This window comes from Symphalangus syndactylus, chromosome 6 (assembly GCF_028878055.3).
Source record: "Symphalangus syndactylus isolate Jambi chromosome 6, NHGRI_mSymSyn1-v2.1_pri, whole genome shotgun sequence".
In the NCBI taxonomy this organism is placed as follows: Eukaryota; Metazoa; Chordata; class Mammalia; order Primates; family Hylobatidae; genus Symphalangus; species Symphalangus syndactylus.
In genome coordinates, this window is record NC_072428.2 from 82,212,401 (window position 1) to 82,233,594 (window position 21,194).

The window sequence follows — 21,194 nt, forward strand, 5'->3', positions numbered from 1 at the left end:
CTGGCCAACATGGTGAAACCTTGTCTCTACTAAAAATACAACATTTAGCCAGGCATGGTAGCACGCACCTGTAGTCCCAGCTACTCTGAAGGCTGAGACAGGAAGAACCACTTGAACCCAGGAAGCAGAGGTTACAGTGAGCCAAGATTGCCCCACTGCACTCCAGCCTGGGCCACAGAGCGAGACTCCATCTTAAAAAAAAAATCGAGTTGGAAATTGAAAAGCGTTTCTTCTTTTTCAATTCTCTGAAAAAATTCACATAAAATTGGCCTGAACTATTTCTTGACTATTTCATAAAATCCAGCTTTTTTGTCCTGCCTTTTTCTTTGTGGCAAGATTTTGAATGACTGTCTAAATTCCTTTAATAGCTATCAGGCTATCCAACTTCTCTATTTATTCCTAAATCAGTTTTGGTGAGTTGTATTTTGTGGTAATTCATTCATTACCTCTAAACTTTCAACTTTATTGCCATAAACTTGTGCACAATATCTTATCATTACCTGTTTAATCTCTGTAGTTTCTATAGTTATGCTCCTTTTAAATTCCTAATAATATTGTCGTCTTCTCAATTTTTTTCAATTTTCTCAATTTCTTCAGAGGTTTGTCAATTTTATAAATATCTTAAAGAATCAACTTTTGGCATCGTTAATCCTCCCTATTACTGTGTGCTTGGTTTAGCCCTTACTTTACTAATTAAAATATATTCTTTGTTATTTCCCTTACTTTTCTTCAGATTTTTCTTGCATTCTTGTTCTTGTTCCTCAAGTTGAATTTTTAAAAATTCACTTTAAACTTTTTTTTCTAATGAAAGCAATTAAGGGAACAGATTTTGCTCCAATTCCTCAAGCAGCATACATTTCTATTATTGTTTAAGTACAAGGTTGCTTGCCTTCCTTCCTTCCTTCCTTTCCTTCTTTTTTTTTTTTTTTTTTTGTGCCGTGTGTGTGTATTTTTTGGGTCTGGCTCTGTCACCCAGGCTGGAGTGCAGTGGTGCGATCTCTGCAACCTCTGCTTCCTGGGCTCAAGTGATCCTCCCACCTCAGCCTCCCGAGTAGCTTGGATTACAAGTGCACACCATCACATCCAGCTAATTTTATATCTATCTATCTATCATCTATCTATCTATCTATCTATCATCTATCTATCTATCATCTATCTATCATCTATATCTATCTATCTCTCTCTATATATAATTTTTATTTATGTACTTATTTTTTGTAGAGACAGGTTTTCACCATGTTGCCCAGGTGGTCTCGAACTCCTAAGCTTAATGGATCCCTCTACCTTGGCCTCCCAAAGTGCTGGGATTACAGGTGTGAGCCACCACATCTGGCGTAATTACAAGTATTTTCTATATTTTTAGTTTTGCCATCCACTCATGAGTTGTTTAGATTATTATTATTATTTTATTTATTTATTTATTTATTTATTTTTTTGAGGCAGAGTCTTACTCTGTCGGCCAGGCTGGAGTGCAGTGGCACGATCTCGGCTCACTGCAACCTCTGCCTCCCGGGTTCAAGCAATCCTCCTGCCTCAGTCTCCCAAGTAGCTAGGATTACAGACATGTGCCACCACACCCGGCTAATTTTTGTATTTTTAATAGAGACGGGGTTTCACCATGTTGGCCAGGCTGGTCTCAAACTCCTGACCTCAGGTAATCCACCCACCTTGGCCTCCCAAAGTGCTGGGATTACAGGCATGAGCCACCACGCCCGGCCTAGATGATTTTTTTTTTTATTTTAATTTTCAAATGAATGAAGTTTCATGTCATCTTTTAAAATTATTTCTAACGGGTGAATTGGGGGAGAAGAATGTGATCACACTAATGCTGATTATTCGAAATTTAATGATGCTATTTTATGGCCTATAATGTTATCAATTATTATGAATCTTCCATGCTTAAAAAAATGTTTATTCTTCATTCACTATGGAAATTTATGTTGCTATTTCCAAGCTTCTACTTTATTTCTTTACATGTATTAAACAGGTTTTTATTTGTGCCTGCTATTTCTGAAAGCTGAAGCTTTTGTGGGTCTTGTTCTCATGTCTGTTGTTTATGCTGGTGCTCACTCATGATGCTTTGTTTACATATGTGTTTTGTGATTTTTGATAATGGATCTGGTGCTGGTTTTCTTTGAAACTTTGTAGAAACTTTCTGAAGCCTCCTAAGAGAATTTGATTCTATTTTCTGCTATTGTAGCCAACTGGGGACACCCCAAATAAAATTCTCTACTCAAATATTTTTTGACACACAAATTTTATGAATGCAAGCCCAAACGTATATGAATGCCCTCTGGTGGTTATGTGTTTTCAGGGGAAAATTTTTCCCCTTCATGACACAGCAGAGTTTATTTCATTTTTACCCTTACTCAGTGGTTGTAATCTCATGGAGTGCCAGCTTTTTGTAGAGGATGTTTTTATTATAATCCTCATCTTGAGCATGTCCTAGCCTGTGTATCCTGTCCCCCATAACCTATGCAGTTGCCAAAATGTAGGTTCAAGGTCTCCAGAGTTCAACAAAAACTATCAGGGCAAAAGCTGTCATTGACACATATGTCCAGGGATTCATGATTTTTACTTCAAGTCTGGAAATGGCGTATTTGTTACTTTGGTGGTAACCTACTGATCTATTTTTTAAATGCCACTTTATCTTTTTTTGTTTTCAAATGCCCTTATTGAGATATAAATCACACACATAAAATTTTCCACTTTAAAATGTACAGGTCGGTGGTTTTTAGTATTTTTAGAGTTGTACAACCATTATTACTATCCAATTTTAGGGTATTTTCTTCACCCCAGAAAGAAATCTATACCCATTAGCAGTCATTCTTCACCTCACCCCCTAGCCCTAGGCAATCACTAATTTCCTTTCTGTCTCTATGGATTTGTCTATTTTGGATATTTTCTAAGATTTCAGTCATATATCATGCAGTGTTTTGTGATTGTCAGCTTTCACTGAGTATAACGTTCTCAGGATTCTTCTACGTTATAGCATGTATCCGTACTTAATTTCTTTTTATTGCCAAACAATACTGCACAATAAGAATGAATCAGCTTTTATTTATCCATTCATTAGCTGATAGACATTGGATCGTCTCTACTTTTGGCATTATGAATAATGCTGCTCTGAATATTCATGTACAGGTTTTCAAGTGGACAACATATGCTTTCATTTCTCTTGGTCATATACTTCAGAACAGAATTGCTGGGTTATAGGATAATGCTGTTTAACTTTTTTTTTTTTTTCTTTTTTTGAGACAAGGTCTAGCTCTATCACCCAGGCTGGAGTGCAGTGGCACGATCTTGGCTTACTGCAACCTCTGCCTCCCAGGCTCAAGCCATCCTCCCACCTCAGCCTCCCAAGTAGCTGGGACTACAGGCATGTGCCACCATGCAGGGCTAATTTTTGTGTTTTTTGTAGAAACAAGAGGTTTTGCCATGTTGCCCAGGCTGGTCCTGAACTTGTGAGCTGAAGCAATCTGCCTACCTCGGCCTCCAAAATTGCTGGGATTGCAGGCATAAGCCATTGCCCTCGGCCAGTTTAACCTTTTGAAGAACTTCTAGATCTTTTTCCAAGTGCCTGGACCATTTTACATTCCCACTAGCAGTGTATGGGAGTTCCAATTTCTGCACATTTTTGCAAACATTTGTTGTCTGTCTTTTTTATTATAGCCATCCTAGTTAAGTATGAAGTATGAATACTATCTCATTGTGGTTTTAATTTACATTTCCCTGATGAATAATTATATCGAGCATCTTTTCCTGTGTCTATTGACCACTTGTATATCTTCTTTGGTAAAAAGCCCATGCAAATACTTAGTGTATTTTTAAATTGGATTGTCTTTTTGTAAAATTGTAAGAGTTTTAAAACTATTTTCAGATGCCTCTTATCAGATGTATAATTTATAAATAGCTTCTCCCATTCTATGGCCATTTTTCTATTTTCTTGATAGTGGCTTCGAAGCACAAAAATTTTTAATTTTGATGAAGCCCAATTTATCTAATTTTTCTTTTGTTGCTTACGTTTTTGGTGTCATATCTAAGAAACCATTGCCTAATTCAGGCTCATGAAGATTTACACCTATTTTCTTCCACGAGCTTTATAGTTTTAGTTCTTAATTTAGATCTATGAACCATTTTGAGTTAACTTTTGTATGTAGTGTAAGGTAGGGGTCCAACTTCATTCTTCTGCATGTGGATATCCAGCTGTCTCAGTACTATTTTTGAAAACACCGTCCTCTCCCCAACCCCGCCAATTGTCCTGGTACCTTGTCAAAACTCAAGTGACCATAAATGTGAAGAATAGACATACAGATTCATGGAATAGAATTGAGAGTCTATTCCATGGATCTGTATGTCTATACTTATGCCAATACCACAAAATCTTTATTTCTGTAGCTTTTTAGTAACTTTTGAAATTCTCATTTTATTTTTAAATCTAGTATTGGGACTTTCTGTGTATTTCATCTGCATCCTGCAATAACTCTAAATCAAAAACTATTTATTCATTTATTTACAGTAGAATGCCATTAGTGGTCATTCCAAATAACTGAGCTTTTTTCATTTCTAACTATCTATTTCAGGTATAAAAAGACACTTAAAATAAACAATATAACAACCATGTAGTCTCCATCCAGCTAAGAAAATAACATAACACAATTATAATAAAGCTCTCTGTGTACAATTTCCCAATGACAATTCTTATAATCCATTTATTCAAAGATGATCAGCATCTTAAATTTATGTTTATCATTCCTATGCATATCTTTATACTCTTACTAATACTGTCATTTCCAACCACCTGCTCTACTATATATCCTCTCCTATAGAGGCTATACTTTAAATACTTGACACCCAGCCTCTCTTGAAGATCTGAAAGGCCATAAAACACAGTCAGAGCTAATGAGGTATAGTTGAAAGTCTCTAGCTTGGGTGATCTTTCCGAAAAGAAAATGTAAAGACTTGCTATAGGCAACATTTTTGCCCTTCATATCGTTTTCCTTTCCATTTTTTTTTTAGCTTGGAACATAGACAGGAGGCTGAGGTAATGATTCTTGTCATCATTGGTGTCAAGAATGAGGAAGAAGGCTTTTATGCATACCCATGGCAGAGATGAAAGGTGAAAATAGCCTGAGTACCTGATAGCACTGTTAGACCCTTGTTCCTGGTCAAGATTGCCCACCCAGACCCCTTGTTCCACAAGACAAATACTACATTTCATCACATTCATGCCATTGATTATAAGACACATCATTATTCCCTATACCACTAAGAAAAGAAAATGCTATTATACAATAATATACTATTTTCTCTTCACATCAATTGTAAATGATTACCTAATTTTACAAATAAAAATATGAAAAACTTGTGTTCTTAGAGCCAATGAAATATTTTAAAAACCCTTCTCTGTTTAAACCACCATCAGGTGGGGTTTCAAATACCTGTGATGAACAGTTTACTAATTGATACCATTCTGTAATAAATGGACAAATTTAGATTAAGTTAATGTATCTGAAAACGGAGAAGGAGGAAAATCAGGCTTTGCTGAGAAAGCTGCAGGCTTGTTATAGCAGACCTGGGCCAATGTATTGGCAGATGTATTCCTTTCCCTTTTTCTGTTCTGATCTGTAATGCACTCCTTCAGACTATGTTCCAGCTGAGTTCAGCAAATAAGACACATTTCCTGGAGAGTGAAAGAAGATGAGTGAGGGTGGGGTTGTATTCCTTCTCCTCCCTCTCTGTCATAAGTGATGTTTCCATTAACAGCTGAAACTTCTCCCTGGATCTGGCTCCTACCAGACAGGCCAGCCGGTGTTGCGGCATCTGCTTAGTGATCCTGGCTCCTTGTCTTTTTGCCCTTGCATCCTAGAAGCTGTAGTGGCTTCTTGCTTTTGTTCATCTCTGAATGGTTCTCACCATTCTCTATTTGGCATCTCTGCTGTCTATCACCTGTGTAACCAATTCCTTGCATTAAAATCTCCCTGACACATGAAATATTTGGATTGGTTTTCATTCTCTGATTAGAAATCAATTGAGACTTTTTAAAGAATGTTGAATTCTCAATCCTAAGCTAAAGTTATTGCATACTAAGTCAGAGAGATAGGGATGTTAGCAAGAGATATGACTGGGACCCGAGAGAATTCTGATTCTCTGGGCCCCTCCCAAGCACCTAATATAATATACTCTCTGAGGAAAGAGACAATTATTCTCAATGTAAAATGCAACTGGCATGCATCCTGAGGACAGAAAGTTTTTATGTCTCTTCTCCCCCAAGCTGTTGATTCGAAAGCCCAAGGGCAAAATAATTTTTACTCTTAAGATGCTATCTATACATTTTAGTTTCTCTTCCAAGTAGAACTTATCATTACCATTATCCTGTTCTCTTTCCATACTGAATGTTTATTGTATACACTGGAGGTGAATAAACATCTTTTGGGCTTAGGTTGCTGGTCCATCTTTACTTGGCAAAAGAGTTTACCTCACCTAGGTGTGCTGGTCTAGGAGGTGAATGCAGCAAACAGATGAGATTTAGATTGTCTCTCTATAGGCAGAAGGTGAGTGTGTTTGGATTATTAGTGAGATCTTATAATTTAAGATATGGGGAATACAGTGTGTATGAAAATAGGGCAGCCAGAAAAAGGTAGTAAACATTTGTGAGGTTTTTTTTTTTTTACATCTATTTCTTGTATTTATTTATTTTTTTCCCCTGACAATAACAACCTGATTTTCCTTTGAGAAATTACCCCTTTCTCACCCTCAGCCCATTCGGTTTGGGTGGTATTAACACTACTTCTGCTTACAGGGATAGGAATTTGATTCAGGCCTGGCCAATCAGTACACTGTACCTCCTTGGCCAAAGTGATTGTTCAGGGATGGGCACACACCCTAATTAAAGTCTGTGAGACACAGAGTTAGGTCTTTTGAAAGGAAAACATTCACTCTGTTTATGCTGAACACGGACTTATGAGGATGTTAAATCTGGAGCTTGTCAACCACTTTGCCAATATAAGAGAAGGGCATGCCCAAGGATAGAGACAAGACACAGGGAAGCAAAGGCGAGAGACGTAAAAGAACCAATTTTTGATGACATTGTTGAGCTGCTGTATACAGCCATGCCTAAATCCAGTATCTCCCAGAAGTTTTAGTTACGTTAAGCAGTACATACTTTTTTCTAGGCCTATTGGAGACATGTTTTCTTTCCATCCTTTCTCCTATCCTTCTATCCTCTTTTTGCTGAAAGAACCCCAAAAGAAGTTTCTATATATGTAGGCAGTATTGTATATATTATTGTCTCTTTCCTACCCTTCCTCCTCCCTTTTGCTGAAAGAATCCTAAGTATTGTAGAAAGCATTTGTATATTCTTGCACATCCTAGAGCTGAAGGTGACTTAAATTTGATAAAAGGGAATTTAAGATGCTATTTATGTAAACAAACAGAAGCTCTCTATTTATATTATTGCACGCAGATCAGCATTTTGGTTTTAAAAACCTAAGCAACAGCATTTTGATTTTTAAAATCTAAGGTCAATATGTTTTCTTAATTCTCATGGTACAAGGTTTTAGTTATTTTATTGCTACCAGTGAAGCTGATCCTAGGACACTCCTGGTACTTCATCTATGATATTTGGCTCTGTGTCCCCACACAAATCTCATCTCAAATAGTAATCTCCACGTGTTGAGAGGGACCTGTTGGGAGGTGATTGGATCATGGGGTGGTTCCCCCATGCTGTTCTTGTGATAGTGCGGGAGTTCACATGAGATCTGATGGTTTAAAAATGGCAATTTCCACTGTGCATTTTCTCTCCTGCCATCATGTAAGATGTATCTGCTTCCCCATTTGCCTTCCACCATGATCGTAAGTTTCCTGAGGCCTCCTCAGCCATACAGCACTGTGAGTCAATTAAGCCTCTTTTCTTTATAAATTACCCAGTCTCAGGTAGTATCTTTATAGCAGCACGAGAACAGGAACTTAGGAAGGATATTAGAAGCTGTTACACTGCCATTTACAAATCACAAAAGTTCATTAATATATACCCAATGGAGTATATTACTCAAAATACTGGTTTTCTCCTAAAATAAAATTTCTTTATTTTAGAAAGGATGCTAGTGAGTCTTTTTTTGGCTAATTTTCTACTTAGTTTTGGAAGAAAGTCTAACAAAGGGTTTTAGAGTTGAAAGGGAATATAGTGTTATTTCAGCCCCAAACCCTCTTTTTTGGGGTGCGAAAAGTCACAGAAATGTAAAAGAGAAATTGTGGATAAAATGATTAACAATTTGAACAGCCTTTGGCAACTAAAGGTTGGGAAGGAGCTGAGTTTTTCTCTCTTTTGCACTTGCCTTTCCACTCTCAGTTCTACTCCCATGGCTACACAATGGGGTTCATAGATAATTTTGTAATTACACATTTTTCTCTTAATCTGTATATATATTATTTATTTTTTTTAAATGTGGATTTTGTTTTTTTCCTCTCTGACCTTCCAGGCTCATTGGAATACGGACTATATAAAAATGTCAATTTCAGGCTGGGTGCGGTGGCTCACGCCTGTAATCCCAACACTTTGGGAAGCCAAGAGGGGTAGATCACGAGGTCAGGAGATTGAGACCATCCTGGCTAACACGGTGAAACCCCGTCTCTACTAAAAATACAAAAAATTAGCCAGGCATGGTGGCGGATGCCTGCAGTCCCAGCTACTCAGGAGGCTGAGGCAGGAGAATGGCACGAAACTGGGAGGTGGAGCTTGCAGTGAGCAGAGACCACACCACTGCACTCCAGACTGGGCGACAGAGCGAGACTCCTCAAAAAAAAAAAAAATTTCAATTTCATTATTGGTTTATTAATAATGCTAATAACAAAGATAATGTCACATACCTTTTTAGTAGAGGGGAAAGGGATAATGAGAGCTTAACAACATATTTAGACAGCAGAGCAGGAGAATTTGGAATGGTTCTTCTTGCCTCCTCTAAAGGCCCATCTTATTCTCAACCTCCTTGACTCTCAAGAAGGGCTATGTAAATATGTCCAGTCGGGCTGTGTTTACCTAGCCTGTTTTCACTAGCCTGGTCTGACCAAATGCCACACGGCAGGCCAGGCAAATGCCCACAGTGCCTGAGAATTAGGTTGTATTTCCCTAGTATTTAGTAGATGCCATGCATGTAGAATGTTAATACAAACTTTTTAAGTCAACTAAAGAACACTGAGACAAGTCAACATTTCACTCGTTTAGAAGCTTCCTAGAGACTAAACTTGCCTTTAACCATTATTATGAATAGTTTTCAGAACTTTGTATAATGAAGCAACAATATTGTTGACGACTGAAAGTATGATTTCACACAGGATAACGATTCCTGAATTTTTTTTTTTTTTTTTGAGATGGAGTCTCACTCTGTTGCCAGGCTGGAGTGCAGGGGCACAATCTGGGCTCACTGCAACCTCCGCCTCCTGGGTTCAAGTGATTCTCCTGCCTCAGCCTCTCGAGGAGCTGGGACTACAGGCGCCCGCCACCACACCTGGCTAATTTTTTGTATTTTTAGTAGAGATGAGGTTTCACCATGTTGGTCAGGATGGTCTCGATCTCTTGACCTCGTTATCCACCCGCCTTGGCCTCCCAAAATGCTGGGATTATAGGCGTGAGCCATCATGCCTGGCCTACTTCTGAATTTTTTAAAACAGTTTTTTACACATGAAATTATACGCAATACAACATACTTGTTTACAAGTTGAAATCTTTACCATTGTGGTACGTTTACAGTAATGCAGGTAATATTAGTGCATTCACTTAGAGCAGAGTTATTTATCTTCATAGGGCTTAACAAAAAGCCAAGACCGAATTATTTGCTTAAGCTGCTTTCTAGTCTTTGACTTAAAACAAAAAAGAAAAATTACTTCTACCTCCTCTCTATGTCAGGATGATAAACAATGCTAACAATTAAGTGGTCTGGTATTTCTATAAATGGCAGATTGTATTCCAATAGCTCTTAAGTTGTAAATCTTAAAGTTTTAGCTAAATATGTCTATCAAATTATCGTTATCTCTGCTTTCAGGAAAATTATGTCATCTTTGGTAATAAGCTGCTAAAAAACAAACTACAGACTACACACCATGTTTTCCCAAAGAATCCTGTATTTTAATGAATAGCTGAATAAATAGACATTAATTATGAAATTCACATTAAGATAGAAGAAAATCCAAACATTCTGATTGCTTTATCTCTTAAATTTGATAACTACTACAAAACATACTATTTATGTTAGGGCAAAAATAAGCCGACTCACAGGAGTGTAACTGGGAAGTGCTGGCAGATATATACAGTAACATGGAGGAGCCATACAATAAAAGCGTTTATATGTACATCTTTTTTTTTTTTCTTTTTGTATGGAGAAATGCTGCCTTATAAAATGGGAAAACACACAGTAGACTACATGCAACAAGGACCAATACAATGTGCACAGCAGAAGACTCAAATAAGACATAAGAACTATGTGTTTAAAAAAGAATTTGGGAGCAGGACAAAAAACAAGGATTGAAACCTGGAATGCTTTCTTATTGAGGTTTCAGAATATAAATTTGTCTAACAAGCCTCTTGATAGTTTTCAAAAGTTCCCACTCAACCACCTATGGTTTAAGTGTAGAGCTAAAAATAAACCATCATATTATACAAAACTTTGCATATTAGCATACAAAAGGTAGCAATTTACTTTTTGTATAAAATATAACCTTTTGATAGTATATTTATTTCACATATGTATAAATATAACCCAAAGAATATGTTTTAAGTATTTCTACCAAAATATTCTTTACAAAAGTTTACAAAACAAGTAATTTATTTATATTTACAACCTAGCACAGGAAAGATTCTGGGCCAGTGATGTTGGTATTGTAAAGAAGGAGAGTGCTTCCAGACAGTTTAAAGACTGGGAGAGAGCTTTGCAGAATTTTCAAAGTGTGTTCTTTTTCTTTGAACAGATATTGAAAGACTTGGTTATTAAATAACTTCAGCTAAATTACATTTGATATTTGAATATGTGACCATAGAACTGAAAGGGCTGAAGATAACCTTTGCTCCTCTGTAATTAGGAAAATGATAGTGATATTTTGCATTCATTCCAAATCAGCACACGTCTTCCCCATTTTACAGCTGAACTGTATGTGGACACTAAAGTTAAATGACTCAACAAAAACTCTTTAATACAGTGCTCAGCCCTGAGGGACAAAAGCTGGATATGAAGAGTCCATCTAGCATGTGGTAATGATTCATCACATCAGGGACAGAAGAACAAACAGAATGCTCCTAACGGACCACATTCCATTTTGCTGCTCACCCAAATCCAAATAATATGTCCAATGAAGGACAAATTGTTTTCCCTCTTGATTATGCTTTCCTTCAAACTCCGTGAAATACACTTGTACACACTGGTACTTGCCACCCCTGGTTCTTATCTCCAACCAAAACATGATACTTTCTAATCTCAGTTTTATTCTCCAAACTTCCTTTTCTTATGAACCAGCCTCAGTCATCAAAATGAGTAGGGAGGATGAGGCTCAATTTCACTCAGCTTGGGAACAAACCAGCAGGCATCAATCATAATAAGCAACATCCCAGGTTATTTGTAGCCAAATAAATCTTATTTATAGCAATGTCCAGTGGGTTTTTTAAAAAAGTGAAATCCAGTGCAGAGAGGTGTGCACCAATATTTCAGTATGATTAGGACAAGTCTTTGTTATATCTAAAATTTTATTTGGAATGGATTCAGATATTGGTTGTGGAAGCCAAAATCAAATTGCACAGCTCTATATTTTTGTTTAATCACTAGACACAGCATCCCACTGAAGTAGAGGATTGTGGGAAAATTGTAAAAGTGAGGAGTGAATATGGGGAAGAAATTCTGTAATTCACTGGATGTTTTCTAGGTTCTCTGGCTTTTTCTTTATTCGTATACTGTTTGGTTACTCCAAACAAACCTGTAACATTTCAATCTATCCTGCAAGCTTCAGGAAAATTAAATGAAAACACACAGTGGGAAGATTAAACCATACCTATCTTAGAGCAAATTAAGGAATTTGTTGCTTGGAACTAGTACCTCCTCATGACATGGGGTTTAAATAAACTACAAGTTCTATTACCTTTTTTATTTTCCAGGGAAAAAGAAACTTGGGAAGGCTATTTTACACAATTAATTACACATTGACACCACAGTTCTGTTTGGATAAATTGGATACTGTGTCCTGGAGTTTAGACAGGGAAAAGTGATCCCAATGTTTTACTTTCAGGTGTAAGATTTAAAACAAGAATTTGGACCAAAATGTTCATCGTTGCAGTTACTTTCTGCTTTCCATTTTTAAGCACGTTATCTTCATGTAGTCCACCTGAACATCAACAGTTCAGCCTCTACAGAGTTTCTGTAAAATACTGCCTTTTAGTGCTTGGAGTTTGTAAATTGTTTTCCTTTTCTTCTTTAGGAATTGTTCCCCAAGATTTCATCAAGATTGATGTCTTTCATCCAGTCATCATTACCAGGCTCTGTCTTCAATAAAGAATCAATGAAATCAGCATCACTGTTTAGGGCGGGGCCCATGTTATCAGTTTGTTGGCTGAGGAAGTCAAAAGCTAAGTCACTGCTGTGGTCAGTTCCTTGAAAAGCCCTGGAACTTTGGTTGGGTGAAGGAAAATTGCTGGGCGTCAGGGATGGTGGCTGGTTGATGCCCGTCCTCGACTGATTCAACCCTGTTCCTGACTGATTCAAATTAGGCAAAATCTGTGTGCTTAGCTGATTGGGTCTGAGATTCAGACCCCTGAGGGGACCCATGGTTTGCCCATTTAGTGTTTGGCTCATTTGGTTCATGGGTCTCATTTGCACTGCTGGTGTTAACTGGTTAGGAGGAGCCACTGCCCTCTGGGAGAATTGCTGGCTACCTACTGCCTGTTGCAGTGACTGATTTGGGGTATAGGCTGCAGGTGTACCTGTGGGGAAGCGGACTCCTGCAGATGTCAGGGCTTCTTGCTGTTTGCTTGTTGCTTCTTGAGAGGCCCAGTTTGGTGCAGTTGTGTTGGATGTGATCATTACGTTTGATGTTCTCTGTGGTGGCATGCTTGCCATACTATGGGTTAAATTTGGTCTCAATTGTTGTGAATTGCCAACGGATCCAGCTCCAAAAGTGGCTACATTGTTATTATTACTTGGCCCTAAGGTAGGTGGCCGTGACATCATAGGGTTGTTCTGATTTGCTATCAATTGCTTTGGGTTTCTCTGTTGGGTCAATTGATTCATTCCTGAAGTGACACTGTATGTGCTAGGTTGATTACAAGGCAGATTTCCATACATCCCCATGTTCTGAACTGCTGTAGATAATGATGGCATTCTTGTCCCATGAGAAGTAGACAGGAGGCTGGAATTGGGAGTTAAAATGGTGTGTGTTGAAACTGGGTTTGCCAAAGCCTGGTTAGAGTTTAAGCTTATTGTGGATGAGCCACCTGAGAAAAAGAAGAGAATTTTATTAGTTCGTAACAGTATGTTATCTCCTCTGTAATTGCACTTTTCAATAACTCATCAATCTGAAACTGCTTTCAGGTGTAAGACAATTTAGGCGAAATAATCATCAAATAAATTATATAAAAGGAACAAGACAGCTCTTGGGAGGAAGGAGCACCTGAGGTCACTCTTTGGTTCAAAAGTTTACACATTACAAAAAGAAGACTAAAATAAAATAGTTCTATCTTGTAGGTTTTATTTTATTCCTCTTCTGAAGTCATTGAAGGGAGGTAATAATCAATCTTCCATTTTGAATTAGCTTCACTATGTTCCAAGTCCAGAGGCTATAGTCTTGATTAGTCAGCTCTCATGAAATCCATGTTACTGTTTACCCCAGGTCCAAATGAGAAAGTGTGGATGAATGCTACACATGGCTCCTAGATTAATATTCCCAAACTATGGCCTTGAAAATCATGTCCCGTTCTTTGAATCATCCCCATTCAAGAAGCTACCCCAGTGACTCCCCAGTGTTCAAAGGGTAAATCTCCATCTCTTTAAACATCTGGAATTCAATGCTCTAGAAATTATCTCCATAAAGAAAATCTTCAGTTCCAGGAGGTGTAGTTACTATCAAATTGTTACTCAATGCACTGTGAGCCACCTTTGCTTATGGCATTTCCCTTCCTCACTGAGCCCTATCTTTTCCTCAAGGCTCAGTCTAAGGCCGAAGCTCCTCCATTAAGCTTTCTTTTATCTTCCAGCCTCCTTTCTCCAGCAGTATTTGCCCTTTGAATCTTTCATTTAGCACTTAGTATTGGGCAATCTGTGGAGCCTCAAAGTGCCTGCCAGTTAAACTGATGCCTGTCAATAACTGAGAGGATATTGATAGAGACCCAGGAGGCAGACAAGGGTCTCCCCGCTACCTTCAAACCTAATACAGCCTGAAGGCTAAAAAACTGGACTGCTGGTCCTGGATGAAGCCCCTTTCTGACTCTTTCTGAATAATGCCCACCTGTGCACTGGGAAGACAGGGTGGAGCCTCGGGAAGTTCGTGCCATTTGCAGCAGTGAGGAGCCTGGCCTCTCCTGTTCCTGTGCGGTGACCTGGAATTCAATCTGTGAGGTGGGAAACCTGCCAGCAGGACTCTCTCTCACTTTGCCGAGAGTTATTTTTCCTTTATGCCCAATAAATTCCATTTTTCCTCATCCTTCTATGTGTCCACGAGCCTAATCTTTCCTGGCCATGTGACAAGAGCCTGGTTTTAGCTGAACTAAGGAGAAAGTTCTGCAACAATATGGAACAAGTGCCTAAGCCACAGGCTGTGTAATAAGAAGCTCCACACAACAGATAGTGACTAACCAACACGTTGAAATCTTCTTGACTTCTGGAGGTTAAAGTCATCATGAGGAAACATTTTTGGAGGCAAAGATGATCAGAGAGGCCCAGAGAGTCAGAGATTCTGAGAAATACAGCACTAAACACACATAAGAATATCACAATGTCAGTGGATGGGGAGAGCATGTCTGCAATTGTAAACGTGGGCTATCCCCTGCTGCTTAAGGACACCTAGCAGGTATACATCCTGAAAGACTGAGGGCCAAATGAACACATTAGCCTCGCTATTTATTTATAAATATGCCCCCAACTAGACTACATACCCCTTGAAGGCAAGAACAGTCTCTTGTATCTCCTTGTATCCGTGTAGTGTATTGTGTAGTGGGCAGTGTTTGATGAAGAGAGATAGCCAGGTAGGAGACACTTGAACAATAACTGAGACGACATACAATGCCAATAAGATTAAGCAATATCATCTTTGTATCTGAAAGTTTCCTATCAAGGGAATTTATATTTTGAAAATGCTGTGGAAAAAAATGTAGAGGTTTTAAAAATTATCACCTGTAGTTGCCCTGTATTTTAATGATATGCCCTGAGAAGGTTTATAAAACAAACTTTTTATACAACCAGAATAAACAGAATTTCCACAAAGATCACAAAATAATAACAGTTAATGTTTAAAAGCTCCTAACAGGTGACAGAGATTGTTCCAGGTGCTTTTCATACTCCATTTTTAATATCGAAATCTGGGAAAGGTAATTATTATTGTACCAAGATTAAAATAAAAAATGATTTTAAAAAGAGTCTGTATTGTGTTTTGTTGCTTATTTCATTATCAGAAGACATGGGAAACTCAATGCTCTAGAATAGTGATTCTGACCCACTTAAGTGTCAGCAGTTGGATGCTATGGATTTCTCTCTTAGAAAAATGCCAATATTCACTGTGGAAGAGACTGCTAGGTGCCTACCCAATATCCAACCTCTCTATATTCCTTAGAAACAGAGCTTTGGCTTTAGAAACAGAGCCTTCTTTAGAAACAGAGCAATGTGGTCAGCTGAAAAACCACATTTCCCGAACTTCCTTGTAGATGGGGTGGGCAGGAGGGTCCAGGTGAATACGTTCTGGCTAAGGGAATCAGATTTCTTTTCTTTCCTCTTCCTACCCGGAATACAAGTATGAGACTAGTGATGTGGTAGCTACCAGGCAGCCCTTAGGATAGAAGCCACATGCTAAAAGAGATGGAGTGGAAAGATAAAAGCTGCTTGAAATCCAGCAAGCCAGCCCTAGACTACTGTCCCTGGGATCCTTTTATATGAGTAGGATGAGAAAAACCTAAATATCCACCTTGAATTTTGTATAGTATTCCAAAGGGCACCCAGCTTTTTCAAAGCTCACTCATAGGCCATGGTATTAAAAAACCATGTTTCAAGTATAGTGTGCACTGCATAACGATGTTTGGTCAATGAAGGACTGCATGTATGACAGTGGTCCCATAAGATTATAGTGGAGCTGAAAAATTCCTATGGCTGTATTTTAGAGGACACTCTAAAATAATTATTAAATGCATTCACTCACCACTCACTGACACCCAGTGTGACTTTCAGTCCTGTAAGCTCCATTCATGGTGAGTGCCCTACACATATGTACCCTTTTTTATCTTCTTTTATCATATATAAAAAGCATAGTAAACATTTTACTATGCTTTCAATAATTATTTTAGAGTGTACTCCTTCTACTTACACAAAAAGTTAACTGTAAAACAGCCTCAGGAAGGTCTTTCAGGAGATATTCCAGAAGAAGGCATTGTTATCATAGGAGGTGACAGCTCCATGTGTGTTATTGTTCCTGAACACCTTCCAGTGGGTCAAGATGTGGTGGATGACAGTGATATTGATGATCCTTACCCTGTACAGGCCTAGGCTAATGTGTGTTTGTGTGTGTTTGTGTCTTAGTTTAAAAAAAAGTTCAAAAAATAAAAACATAAAATTTTTAAAAAATTTTAAGTGAAATAATTCAGGCACAGAACCATATGTTCTCATTCATATGTGTAAGCTAAGTTGCTCTCATAGAAGTAGAGAGTAGAATTGTGGTTTCCAGTGGTGGGGAGGATGTGGGGAGAAAAAGCTAGAGAGAAGATGGTTAATGGATACAAAACTACAGCTAGATAGGTGTTCTATAGCACTCTGGGATGACTATAGTTAAGGATAATTTATACTATGTTTTCAAATGCCAAGAAGAGGATTTTGAATGTTCCCAACACAAAGAAATGATAAATGTTTGATGTAATGGTTATGCTAACAACCCTGATCTGATCATTACACACTGTTTACATACATCAAAATATCCTACTGTACCCCATGTATATGAACAATTATATGTCAATTAAAAATAATTTAAAAATTGTGAGAAAATAGAAAAAAGCTTCTAGAATAGGATATGGAGAAAAATATTTTTGTACAGCTGTACAATGTGATTGTATTTTAAGCTGTGTTATCACAAAAGTCAAAAGTTTAAACAATTTAAAAGTTGTAAAGCAAAGCAAAAATATTAATGTATAAGTTAATTTATTATTAAAGAAAGAAATTTTTAAAAATCAGTTTAGTGCAGCCTAAGTGTACAGTGTTTATAAGGTCCACAGTAGTGTACAGTGATGTCCTAGGCCTTTGCATTCACATGACACTCACTCACTGACGCCCAGTGCAACTTCCAGTCCTGCAAGCTCCAATCACGGTAAGGGCCCTATACAAATGTACCATTTTGTGTCTTTTTAATTATATTTTACTGTACGTTTTCTATGTTTAGATACACAAATACTTACCATTGTGTTATAACTGCCTACAGTAGTCATCACAGTAACATGCTGTGTAGGTTTGTAGCCTAGAAGCAATCAGCTATATCATATAGCCTAGGTGTGTAGTGAGCTAGACCATCTAGGTTTGTATAAGTACACTCTATGATGTTTGCACAATGAAATTACCTAACAATGCAATTCTCAGAACATACTCCCATCATTAAGCAACACATGGCTGGAAACCGCATCTTATCTTTCAGCCTCCTTGAGACAATCAACTAGAGAATCCTGTTTTTGCTCTGAAGCGAAGTAATCTTAGAGAGTAGAAAACATACATCCCATTCCTAACGTTATTTGTTGTTTTTAGAGACAATGTCTCAATATGTTGCCCAGGCTGGCCTCGAACTTTTGGGCTCAAGCAATCCTCCCACCTCAGCCTCCAGAATAGCTGAGACTACAGGCACGTGCTACTGAGCCTAGCTCCATTCTCAACTTTAGTTGGAAGAGGCAACCTGTTGTATTTGAGGGGGTTTAAATAAGTCAGGACAACATATTTAAAAGTACACTTAACGGCACCAGGAAGTATTTATAAAATAGGGGTGTTCACAGCCTTTCTTTCTTTAGAGAATCTTCTTTATGGCTTCCTGGACAGATGAAGGTAACAGGTAAGGCAGAGAGAACTTAGGAAACCCAAGAGCGTAAGATTAACTTACATCAGAAAGTGCAGAGCATTTTAGACAGTTTTGGGCAGAAGTGTATTGAATAAACGCTGAATAGGAGAAGGCAGAGCAATATAGGCTGGGTTTGGGAAAGGTTCTTTTGGAGTTTCATGAGCAGGAGGAGAGAGAATTTGGGGGACTTTTGTACTTACCATTTATTTTATACTGAGAGAGCTATTAAGAAGATTTGCTTTGTGATTTAAATGGAGTTCACCTTTGGTGTTTTTGAGAGACTTCGTGAAAACTTAACCTGCTTTTCAAGTATTCCTTGGTGGCAGGACCATTTGTCTTTGAAGGGGAAACCTTGGAGATGGGCTTATCTAAGAGGGAGAAATGTCTGCTTACCTTCTACTACCTGGGTTAAGGTATACCTTTGGAAGGAGAATGATTGAGCCTAACAGAAAAATATTTAGCTCTTTTGAATTCTCAGAGGTAGTCCAGAGAGTGGTGAAATATGTGAGTACAGGGCAAGACTAAGCAAAAACTGATGAAAGGACCAAAAAATATTTAAGTGTAGTCTTGGCATGAAAGCCAAATGAGAGTTAGAAATTCTAAGAAAGATATTATAATCATATGTGAGTTACAGGGATTATTGAAAATTGAAGTTTTTTTTTCCTTTCATAGCTATAATTTTTATTAATTTTTAAGAACACTTACCAGAATACTGAGCAGCTGGTTGCATATTGCCCACATTTCTTCTTTGGTCTTTATAATCTGGAGGTGGCCTTGACAAATGTCGGTTTATCGGATCTTGTGGAGCAATTTTCTCCTTGAGAAATGACATGAAAACATATTACGTTGCATCATTCCCTTTTCACTTGTGAAAATGCACGTAAAATTTTGCAAAATTTCAGAAAAGTAATATAAGAACAATTTTGCAATCATGGGTTACAAATCATGACCTTATTTTGTAGTCTTAATTCAGAGACAAATCTTTTCAATTTCAATAAACTTCCTGTATGGAAGTATAATTTCTACTTCTCCATAACACTCAACATGTGTTTTGGTTCTAGTAACTACTCTTATTTTCTTTATTTTGCAATCCGATTTCAATGAGAACTAAATTTCTGTGATTTTTCAAGATGCTAATTTCTAATTTTGTCTAAAAACAGACACAAACAAGGTCACTGTGCAACCTCCAAAACACCAAACACCTCCCTCTCTTGTTAAATGAGTGATAGCTACTTCTTTATTCAATTAGAATAGCATACCTGATATGCTTTGGCAGGTACCTATATATAATTCTGGTCCCACACAGTGGGGAAAGCATAGAAGTTAGGGTTTTCAGATAAAATACAGAACATGTGGGTATTCTGTATTCTTATTTGTTTTCGTTTGTTTGTTTGTTTGAGACGGAGTCTTGCTCTGTCACCCAGACTGGAGTGCAGTGGCGCTATCTCGGCTCACTGCAACCTCTGCCTCCCGGGTTCAAGCAATTCTCCTCCTCCTGGACCCCTGGGATACAGGTGCCCGCCATCATGCCCAGCTAACTTTTGTATTTTTTTTTTAATAGAGATGGGCTTTTACCATGTTGGCCAGGCTGGTCTCAAACTTCTGACCTCATGATCCACCCACCTCAGCCTCCCAGAGTACTGGGATTACAGGCATGAACCACCACGCCCAGCCCTGTATTCTTATTTGTTAAATCTGATGACTCTAGGTAGGAGGAGATGTCAGGAGATAACCAACAGGTACCGATACAGGCACTACATGAATTTTATCTCTTTTTTATGTCCTCATAAACAATTCTTAAAGGTAGGTATGATTATTTCCACCTAAAAAAAATAAGAAAATTAAAGCCTTATTAGGCTAAGTAACTTGCTCAAGATCACACAGTATCAGAACTGAGACCAAATCCTGAGTCCAAAACTCAGGCTCTTTCCTGACACACAATACAAGGCCCCTTGCTACTCTGTTTCTCAGCTCCGCATTCTAAAAGCACAGGTTTGCTGTCCTCCCTTCATTTCTTCCTTTTGGAATCAGCCTTTCGATCTTTAGAATAGGTGAGTTTGGAAGCTAAGAGAAAAAAAATAGAGACATTCTTTTAATATGTCAATATCCTTAGTCAAAGACCACTAGGAACACAGCTGTTGGCTTTATTACTTGTTGCAGCAAGGGAGAACGAACATCATGAGGAGTCACAGGGTATCTCAGTAGGAGAATGTTAGAAAGAATCTGTCCTGAGATTTGGACTTTGAGTGATTTCGGAAGAGTCTAAGGAAATGGGGCTTTGTTCTAGATTGGAAGCTGTCACAAAGTAAAGTCAATTCTAACTGAATAAAGAAGTAGCTATCACTCATTTAACAAGAGAGGAGGGTGTTTGGTGTTTTGGATGTTGCACAGTGACCTTGTTTGTGTCTGTTTTTAGACAAAATTATGAAGTGTTATTTTGTCTCATTTTATCATGGTCTCAGAGTAACCCTGTCTGAGGTTGACATTCTGTAGGATTGTTTATACCCAACAGAGAACAAAATGGCTTGGCTCTGAGTATCATATCAGCTTTGGGAATTAAGAGCTGCTTTTTATCTTGGTTGGTATGGATCAGGGAGTTTTTAGAATGACTTCACTGCAATTTTATATGCATCCCAAAGCAATCTCAATTTTCAAGATAAGAATAATCAGCATAGGTAGAGGGAGAACACTATAATTATAGAAAAGTCAACAAATAGAAAAGAAAACTTTGTAATAGATACATGGGTAAATTAGCTGGAAAATAAATGTGCACTGCCTAACTTAGAACTGACTTAAACCATGTGTTTCTCAGTTTCCCATCAAATTCCAAACCTTCTTAGTAGAATAAGTCTACTATAAAGGAGAGGAAAACGCCTTAAAACAACAACAAACCAAATTTAAATTCTTGTTGCTAAGAAAAAAGCTTGAAA

The 21,194-nt window shown here is 37.9% G+C and overlaps 1 protein-coding gene across 2 annotated transcripts in view; it reads right to left on the reverse strand.

The window, feature by feature from the left end:
- Positions 1–10,101: 10,101 nt before the first annotated feature.
- Positions 10,102–21,194, reverse strand: part of MAML2 (mastermind like transcriptional coactivator 2) — a 371,294-nt gene continuing 360,201 nt past the window's right edge. For both annotated transcript variants that reach the window (XM_055283362.2, XM_063642052.1), the window contains exons 4-5: positions 18,970–19,081; positions 10,102–13,468 (exon numbers count right to left, since the gene is read on the reverse strand). In XM_055283362.2, the coding sequence (XP_055139337.1) occupies positions 12,453–13,468; positions 18,970–19,081 (1,128 nt within the window). In that variant the 3' untranslated portion in view covers positions 10,102–12,452. The remainder of the gene's footprint in view (positions 13,469–18,969; positions 19,082–21,194) is intronic.